We start from the raw sequence: 9,544 nt of genomic DNA on the forward strand, positions 1-9,544 counted from the left end.
TTATAATTTATGTTGGCTGCAAGCGTCGCAAATGAGCACATCATAAAATTATTTAAAACATGTTGCTGCTGTTGAACTTTAAGCACAGCGGCAACATCATCATCAGCGGCGCTGGCGACCAATAAAAATTAATAATAAAAAAAAGGCAGCGAAACATCAAAAAGACAAACAGCAGCCAAAAGAGCTCTGGTGGATTCATAAAAAAAAAGAGGAAAATAATTATAAAAAGGCACACCGTTTCTATATTTATAATGGACCCGATCCGATGATATTGGTAGGAGATCGCAGCTTGATTTAGACCAGATTCGGTGGCTAACAAGGCATAAATCAAAGTGACAGGCCTGGGAATCTGCATTACTAATTCCAATTAATTTTTTTTGTTTCGCCGCTCTACCAGCAACTTAATGCTCCACCTTTTTTTATGCTTATTATATATGTTTATTTTCTTTCTCTCCTTTTTTTAGATACCCAAGAAGCGCCGCATCGTTGCACGCGTCCAGTGTCGCAATATTAAGAACGAGTGTCCACCGGCCAAATGCGATGATCCCATCTCGCTGCCCGGAAAATGCTGCAAGACCTGTCCCGGCGATCGGAACGGTAAGTCCCAGAGATCCTGATACCATATCGATTACGTTTGGGGGCAACAAATGCTTCGTATAGGGGTTCCATGCCAGAAAAACCATTATAACTAGATAGAAAACAATATTATTAGGCCAATCCAATAATTTCCACTAAATGTTTCAATATTTTGACACTTAAAATGACCTGTTTGATAACATAAATCGGGATTAGATTATATCTTAGTGATGTATATATATGTTTGGCCATCCGCCTAGCCATGAATAATTAAGCGTAGCATCCACGGCAGCTGCCACACAAAAACAAGATGTTATGATATTCTCCACCATCTGATACATATATATACCATTCCAAATATATATATATATTTGGCTGAAACGCGTAAATTGTTTATGAAAAATTACTTGGCCCGAAATGAAGGTCAGCGCTACGCAATTTATATTTCGTTTTTATGTCTCAGTCAGCGTCTGTCGGCGACACCGATGATGATTCCTATTCGCATTCGCATTCGTATTCCTATTCCCTGGTCCACTACTTCGGATAATGGCCACATAGAGCATGTGGTGCCCCCGGTTTTTTACATTTATTTATTTTTTTTTCATTTCTTTGACTTTTGCATTTATTTATTCGGTGGTGCTCGGTGGTTCTTTGGTGCGCCGTGCTCGCTTTGTTTTATTTTCAATCTATTTTATATCGCCCGAACGGCGCCTAAAGTTGTTTCTGGGGGCAATACTTATTATCGTATCGGAGCAGCGAGAGTATTTCAAGTATTTATTTAGAGTGGGGCGGGTTGCCATTGGGGGCGCACGTGCCGCATTCGTAGCGCCCTAATAGACCAATTACCCGGGAGTTAGGGTCTCTTTTGCTCTTTCACTTTTTAAATTTATTTTAAATTTTGCGAAAAATGTGACGAACTCTCTGCCGCTTTTCCCAGTGACATTTTTCACATAATCAGGCGAGTGCTGTCTGAATTCCAGTTGCCAAGTTGCTGCTGCCGCATGTTGCATGTTGCTGGATGCTGGATGCTGGATGCTGGTGGCTTGTTGCTAGTTACCAGTTGCTGTGTGGCATGGGGCAAACTGGTTGCCCAATGGGGTTAAGGGGGCTGCGGTCGAGGGGTTAAGGCGGTCGCTGCATCACATCATTAGTTTCCGTTTTGCGGCAATTTTTCATTTTACATTTTTCATTTTACATTTGCTTATGCAAAGAGCCGTTGACCCACGCGCGCGCACCTTCCACCCGAAAACAATTTCACTTTTCCACTGCATTTTGTATGTTTTTTTTTTATTATTTCATTTTATTTTATTTTTTAATGCCACATCCAAAAAGAAACTCCCAACGCAACTCGTTTGCCATAAATAGTTAGAAGGCACGGGCGCGGCTTTTCCAGCGAGACTCTTTGGCTCTCACGCAGTCAGCGGCTGACTAGTCAGCCATCTAGCCACCAGCATCTAGCAGCTAGCATCTAGCCATCTAGCTAGCCATCTAGCCTGGGCTATTGTACAAATATTTCGCTGCAACAACAACAACTGGGCACAACGGCAGCCAGGCTCGCAACGATCGTTTCCAAAGTTATTTTTTGCCTAACTTGGTTTTTTGCCCCATACTCCGCATATTATGCCTGCACGCAGAAAAAAAGGATGGCAATGATTAGAAAATATTTGTGGAAATACAAGAAATTTACCTCAGATAACCAGGATATTTTCTAAATTTTCATTATATTACAAAATAAAATATCCTGAATTGAGTTATTTATAAAACCTATATTATATGATTTTTGTTAGATTTGGCTATACAATTTCCACTGATTCCCTCTTAGCCAGGCTCCATCGTAGCCGTGCTCGTCCTGGGCAAGTTGTCAGGCCCGAAGAGCCGATGCCTGGAGCTTGAAGCTCATGACATGGCCATATAATCAACATCAACAATTGCCTACCTTCGTTAAATGTCCATTTTGGGATCGAATCTTTTGGCTCTGCTCCTCTCTTCTGGCCCCCCTCCTCCCTGCTCAGAAAGCCAAAGAAACAGAAGACCAAGCGGCATTAATTTATGCCTGGTATTTTTTGTTCGTTCATTTTTATAATGACATAACTCGGGCATTTTAACGCTTATTAAATTATCTCATTTGCCGCCACAAACGGCGGGCGGTCCCCGAACGGGAGAAAGAGAAAGGGAAAGGGAAAGGTAGAAAGGGGCATATCCCCAGGTAGACAATAAAAGTTAATGTTTTCGATTCCATCGACTCACATCGCATCGCATCGCATCGATCCCATTAGGCGAGTCGCCAGAGTTGACAATTCAACTTGATGACATCTTTTGTGGTCGTGGTTGGGCCATCCCTTTTTCCCCCTTATATATAACATACCAAGATCCCAAGATCCCAAGATCGGAATCCAGATCGAAGAGATCTCTCCCAGCAGCAGCAGCAACTTTGTTGTGCCACAAAAGGATCGCCGGGCCAAATTCATTTTTATGGCCGGGCGTGAGGTGCGCCATCGAACAATAAAATCCTCAACTTTATCTTTATCTTTATCTGTATCTTTATCGGTTCTGCATCGGCAGCGGCGAACGGAACTGTCTATTATATTCCCACTCTCCAACCTTTTTTTCCCTAAGTGGAGATTGTGGATCGCGATAAGGCTGAGAAATAGAGCTAACAAGGCGTCGGTTTGGGTTCCGAAAACTATCTGAATCGAATGATCTTAGCCGAAGATTATAATGGGTTTGGTTTTATTTTTTCGGGGGGTAGGGATGGCTAGCGAAAGAGTTGAAGATCTGTTAGGGGGACTCTATAATATCTTTAGAAACTAGTCTACCAACTCTGGAACATCTCTCCAGATCTCCAACTAATCTGCTTCAATAACTATTACAACATTGGTGTCGTAAAATACTTCTACAAGTCCCCCCCCCTCCACTTGGCCAGCTTGTGATTGTTCATGGTGTTGATCCCACACACCTGGTAATATGACATGAAATTCGAGACAGATTTATCAAATCATTCTCACGTGCTCGGGATTTCTGTGGAAACCGTATAGCTCTGATCGCCGCACATTTAAGAAACACTTTCAAACGTTTCTATTTTCAGTTGGGTTCCGTTTCTGTTGCTGTTTCGGTATTGTTTGCTACCCCTTCCCTTTTTCCAGTTCTTCAGTTTTGTTAATGAGCTGCCGCCGAGATTCTTTTGGGGCCGGCCCCACATACCAAAGCGTTGAGTCAATGCCGAGGTGTCGTTTGTCTTTCGGTCGCGGCTTTGTCGGCTCAGTCCGCTGTCCATCTGTCCGCTTGTCCGTTTGTCCGCTGACCGCCTGTCCGCTCAAGGGGCAACCCCTTCCACAACCGCTTCCACAACCCCTTCCAAAGCCCTTCCCCCGTCCACCGGGCAACGTGTCGTCGTCTTTGTGCGCACCAAAACTCATTTATCTTGGCTTACAGTGAGCAGGAAAAAGAAAAGAGACCTACAAAAAAAAGAACGAAAATTTCATTCATCTGCAAGCGCGATTCAAGGGCAGAGATGCCTGCGACTCCGCTCGGAAGACACCAATAAGCCCCAAGAATGTAGAGCCACAAATTGAAAAGAAAAAAAAAAAGAAAAAACTAAAGAGTCGAGGAAAAAAGCCAAGTCTAAAGCCAAAACTGGCTGGCTGGCGAAGTGGCTCGTATTAAGATCAGGCGATAAGATCGGACAGCAGAAGCCGCAGAGAAGAGGCCCTGGAAGACCAGACCCTGCCAGAAGACCAGCAGACCCTGGTGCGGGGCTCTCAATAAAATGCTATACAAGGTGTCAGATTTGTCGCCCTTCATTATGCGATGGCGGCCCGAAGTTCTCTTTCTGTTCTGTCCTTTTCTTTCGTTTTTTTTGTATATTTCTTTTCTCTTTTTTTGCGGCTTAAAGGCCGGGGATTTGAGAAGAAGGAGCAGCATAAAATAATCGAAATGCCAATGCGGCATCATCGACAGCGCGAAGAATCAGAGGTCCAGTCTACAGTCCACAGTCGACAGTCTACAGTCTTCTTCGCCCTCGTCTCTCTGGCTTTAATCAGCTTTTGTCGGATCCAGCGAGTTCTAACGAACTGGGATTCCAATTGTGATTCCGATTCCGATTCTGATACTGATTCTTATTCTTATTCCGATTCGATGATGATGGTGATTTATGCGCTGGTTACCGGGTGTCAATCAGCGGGACAGCGGAAATGTGTCCACCCACTTTCACGCCGAAGGAACCAGGGGCCAAATGAGCGTGTCATGTGGATTCCGGGAACTCCGGGGCACACAAAGCACTTCCCTAGTTAGATGTAGGTTAGACTTCCCGTTCTCCGTTCTACCTGCCCTCAATTTATGCACGATTAATGAATGCCACCTGGGTGGAGGGCAGCGATGAGAAGAAGGTCTTAGTTCGGGGTAGTCCTACCTGGCTGCCATTCATGACGATGATGATCCCCTGGCCTTTCATTCACATCATTCACAATCACCAAAACTGGGATGAATGCCGTAGTTGTGTCCAGAACTCTGGATGGTGGATGGTGCATGGGCGGTACGGCTGCTTTGAAGCATTTGTTGCTATCTAAATTCCATTTAAGGTCGAACCTTATCGCACAGCATCTCATTCTCTTCTCTATTCTTGTTTCCATCTTGCAGATACGGATGTGGCCTTGGATGTGCCAGTGCCCAGCGAAGAGGAAGAGCGCAACATGAAACGTAAGTACAAAGCCCGGACACCCAGTAGAATCCGTTGAATATCCTATCACCCATTCTCAAAACATATACAATATCTAACACCTGGATTACCTCCAACTTCCTTTCGCCCCCTACCATTTCTTTAGATTACGCTGCGTTGCTCACGGGCCGCACTTCCTATTTCCTCAAGGGCGAGGAGATGAAGTCCATGTACACCACCTACAATCCCCAGAATGTGGTGGCCACCGCCCGTTTCCTGTTCCACAAGAAGAACCTCTACTACTCGTTCTACACCTCATCGCGTATCGGTCGTCCACGGGCCATCCAATTCGTAGACGATGCCGGCGTCATCCTGGAGGAGCACCAGCTGGAGACCACCTTGGCCGGCACCCTAAGTGTCTACCAGAATGCCACCGGCAAGATCTGCGGTGTGTGGCGTCGTGTGCCGCGGGATTACAAGCGCATCCTGCGCGACGATCGCCTCCATGTGGTGCTCCTGTGGGGCAACAAACAGCAGTCTGAATTGGCTCTGGCCGGCAAGGTGGCCAAGTATACGGCTCTGCAGACGGAACTGTTCAGCTCTCTGCTGGAGGCAGCTCCCCAGACTCTGCCCGATGGCAAGACGGATCCCCAGCTGGCCGGAGCCGGTGGCACAGCCATTGTGTCCACCAGCAGCGGTGCCGCCTCCTCGATGCATCTCACCCTGGTCTTCAACGGTGTCTTTGGCGCCGAGGAGTTTGCCGATGCCGCACTGAGTGTGAAGATCGAGTTGCCGGAACGCAAGGAGGTCATTTTCGATGAGATTCCCCGCGTGCGCAAGCCCTCCGCCGAGATCAATGTCCTGGAGCTCTCTTCGCCCATTTCCATCCAGAATCTGCGCCTCATGTCCCGCGGCAAGCTGCTGCTCACCGTGGAGTCCAAGAAGCATCCGCATCTACGCATCCAGGGACACATTGTGACCCGGGCCAGCTGTGAGATCTTCCAGACCCTGCTGGCACCGCACAGCGCCGAATCCTCGACCAAGAGCAGTGGCCTGGCCTGGGTCTACCTGAACACCGATGGCTCCCTGGCCTACAACATCGAGACGGAGCACGTGAACACCCGGGATAGGCCGAACATCAGCCTGATCGAGGAGCAGGGCAAGCGCAAGGCCAAGCTGGAGGATCTGACGCCGAGCTTCAACTTCAACCAGGCCATTGGCAGTGTGGAGAAGCTGGGTCCCAAGGTCCTCGAATCGCTATATGCCGGCGAACTGGGCGTGAATGTGGCCACGGAGCACGAGGCCAGCCTGATCCGAGGACGATTGGTGCCCCGACCGGTGGCCGATGCCCGGGACTCGGCGGAACCCATTCTGCTGAAGCGAGTGCAGGACCAAAATCCCCATGCCGTGGGCATGGCCTGGATGTCCATCGACAACGAATGCAATCTGCACTACGAGGTGACCCTCAACGGTGTGCCGGCCCAGGAATTGCAGCTGTATCTGGAGGAGAAGCCCATCGAGGCCATTGGAGCACCGGTGACGAGGAAGCTGCTCGAGGAGTTCAATGGCTCGTACTTGGAGGGCTTCTTCCTGAGCATGCCCTCGGCGGAGCTGATCAAGCTGGAGATGAGTGTCTGCTACTTGGAGGTGCACTCCAAGCACTCCAAGCAGCTCCTGCTGCGTGGCAAACTCAAGAGCACCAAGGTGCCGGGTCACTGTTTCCCCGTCTACACCGACAACAATGTACCGGTGCCCGGCGATCATAATGATAACCATCTGGTGAACGGGGAGACCAAGTGCTTCCACTCGGGACGCTTCTACAACGAATCGGAGCAGTGGCGCAGTGCCCAGGACTCCTGCCAGATGTGCGCCTGCCTCCGCGGACAGTCCAGCTGTGAGGTGATCAAGTGCCCTGCCCTTAGGTGCAAGGCGGGAATCGAGCAGCTCCTCCAGCGCGACGGTGAATGCTGTCCCAGCTGTGTGCCCATCCAATCTCAAGCGGCCACGCAATCCTCGCCAGCCACCAATGTCACCGATTTGCTGCAGCAGCGACGCGGCTGCCGGCTGGGCGAACAGTTCCATCCGGCCGGTGCCAGCTGGCATCCATTCCTGCCGCCCAATGGCTTTGATACCTGCACCACCTGCAGCTGCGATCCCCAGACCCTCGAGATCCGATGCCCCCGGCTGGTGTGCCCACCGCTGCAGTGCAGCGAGAAGCTGGCCTACCGGCCGGACAAGAAGGCCTGCTGCAAGATCTGCCCGGAGGGCAAGCAGAGCAGCTCCAACGGGCACAAGGCCGTGCCCAACAACCCCAATGTGCTGCAGGACCAGGCCATGCAGCGCTCGCCCAGCCACAGTGCCGAGGAGGTCCTGGCCAACGGCGGCTGCAAGGTGGTCAACAAGGTCTACGAGAACGGCCAGGAGTGGCACCCCATCCTCATGTCCCACGGCGAGCAGAAGTGCATCAAGTGCCGCTGCAAGGTGAGTTGTCGAAATCAAATAACTTTAAATAAGACTATTATATATAGATCGCCTCTCGAAACAGAGAATCAATGGATGAGGTTTTTTATAATATCATATCAATTTGAAAGCCTTAAATACTATATTTATTTAATCAAAATATTAACGGAAGAAAATTATTATATTAACCTTGTTAAAAATAATTCTTTAATTTAAATAGGTGCCTCTAATATTTTCAATACTGTTTGCAATTATTAAAGTTACCTACTTCTTTATTTAATCAGAAATCTTAACTGCAGAAAATGATGATAAAAACCTTTTCAAAATTAACTCTTTAATTTTAAGAAGTGCCTCTAATGTTTTCAATATTATTTTGAATACTTAAAGTAACCTGTTTATTTTATTATATCATATTAATTTGAAAGGTTTAAATTCTGTATCTATTTAAATTGAAGTATTGACTGCAAATATGTATTATACAGACCTTTTTAAAAATCCCTTTTTTATTTTTCATAATAATTTGAATACTTAAAGTTCCATATTTATTTTTTAAACTTAAGACTTGATTTTTTCTGAATTCTTAACTAATAAAATATTTCTTTCTATCTCATTTTAAGGACTCCAAGGTGAACTGCGACCGCAAGCGCTGCTCCCGCTCCACGTGCCAGCAGCAGACGCGGGTGTCCAGCAAGCGGCGGCTGTTCGAGAAGCCGGACGCAGTGGCTCCGGCCATCGACGAGTGCTGCTCCACCCAGTGCCGCCGGTCGAGGCGCCACCACAAGCGGCAACCGCACCACCAGCAGCAGCGCTCCTCCAGTTGAGCGGCTCAATGAGGAGGATTCGCCGGGGGGATCCCAGTCCCGATTCCGATTCCGATTCCGATCCCGATCTAGATTCAGATACAGATTCAGAGGTGGAACGTTGAACCACCCACTCAGTGCGATGTGCACCACCCAACCACTCACACTAACACTCACATACACACACACATCACCCACACAAACGAGCATACACACACACACACTTGTGCAAGGACTTGCATAGATCGTTGTTGTTATGTGGCAGCAATGAAAACTTGTATTATATATATGAAAACAGAAAAACAAAAGATGAAGGAGGAGGAGAGAATTCTCAAAAAAAAAAAGAAAATAGAGAAAAACAGAGAGAGAGAGAGAGAGAGAGGTATCGAGAGTTAGAGAGATATTGAGATCCTTGGAAAAGGACTTGAAAACCAGTGCAGTTTGCTTTAAATTCTCCAGCGCAGAATTTTCTATAGAAAGCATTTTCTGAATTTCTTTTCACAACCTGCCCCCCACCCCATTTAATACCCCCCACCACAAAGCCACCCAAAAAAAACATTAAAATTAAATTTTAATTTATTAAAAAAATACCATAAAAATCACATTTAAAAAAAACACAACCAAAAACAAAAAGAATTCGAAATTGAAACTGTACTGAGTTTTGAAAACACACACATTTGACTTATTGAAATACTTAATCCTTTTCAATTCATTTAAATTCAAATTTAAATTGAAATTTGAAAGCGAATCGATAACGCAGCAGCTATCGTGGGAATATTAACTTAAATCTAATTATTCTGATTATACATATATACAATATTTTTTATATATACATATATATATATATACATATATATATCTATATAATTTATGAGAAACAAAACACAGTGGGAAACGCATTTGGCGCATTATGTGGTTATCGACATTTGTATCGATAGATATATTTTAGCAACCCAAAAGTTTCAACTGATTGACTGAATGGCAAAAATAAAATTAGCTTTAAATATGTTTTTCGCAAGCAAGAAAATGAAGGAAATTGAAAACGCAGCTTTTC

General features: G+C 46.4%; 1 protein-coding gene across 2 annotated transcripts in view; it reads left to right on the forward strand.

The window, feature by feature from the left end:
- LOC119556185 (dorsal-ventral patterning protein Sog) overlaps positions 1-9,048 on the forward strand; it is a 29,984-nt gene extending 20,936 nt beyond the window's left edge. For both annotated transcript variants that reach the window (XM_037868126.1, XM_037868127.1), the window contains exons 4-7: positions 465-597; positions 5,212-5,271; positions 5,397-7,711; positions 8,308-9,048. In XM_037868126.1, the coding sequence (XP_037724054.1) occupies positions 465-597; positions 5,212-5,271; positions 5,397-7,711; positions 8,308-8,511 (2,712 nt within the window). In that variant the 3' untranslated portion in view covers positions 8,512-9,048. The remainder of the gene's footprint in view (positions 1-464; positions 598-5,211; positions 5,272-5,396; positions 7,712-8,307) is intronic.
- Positions 9,049-9,544: the final 496 nt, after the last annotated feature.

Source organism: Drosophila subpulchrella, chromosome X (genome assembly GCF_014743375.2).
Source record: "Drosophila subpulchrella strain 33 F10 #4 breed RU33 chromosome X, RU_Dsub_v1.1 Primary Assembly, whole genome shotgun sequence".
In the NCBI taxonomy this organism is placed as follows: domain Eukaryota; kingdom Metazoa; phylum Arthropoda; class Insecta; order Diptera; family Drosophilidae; genus Drosophila; species Drosophila subpulchrella.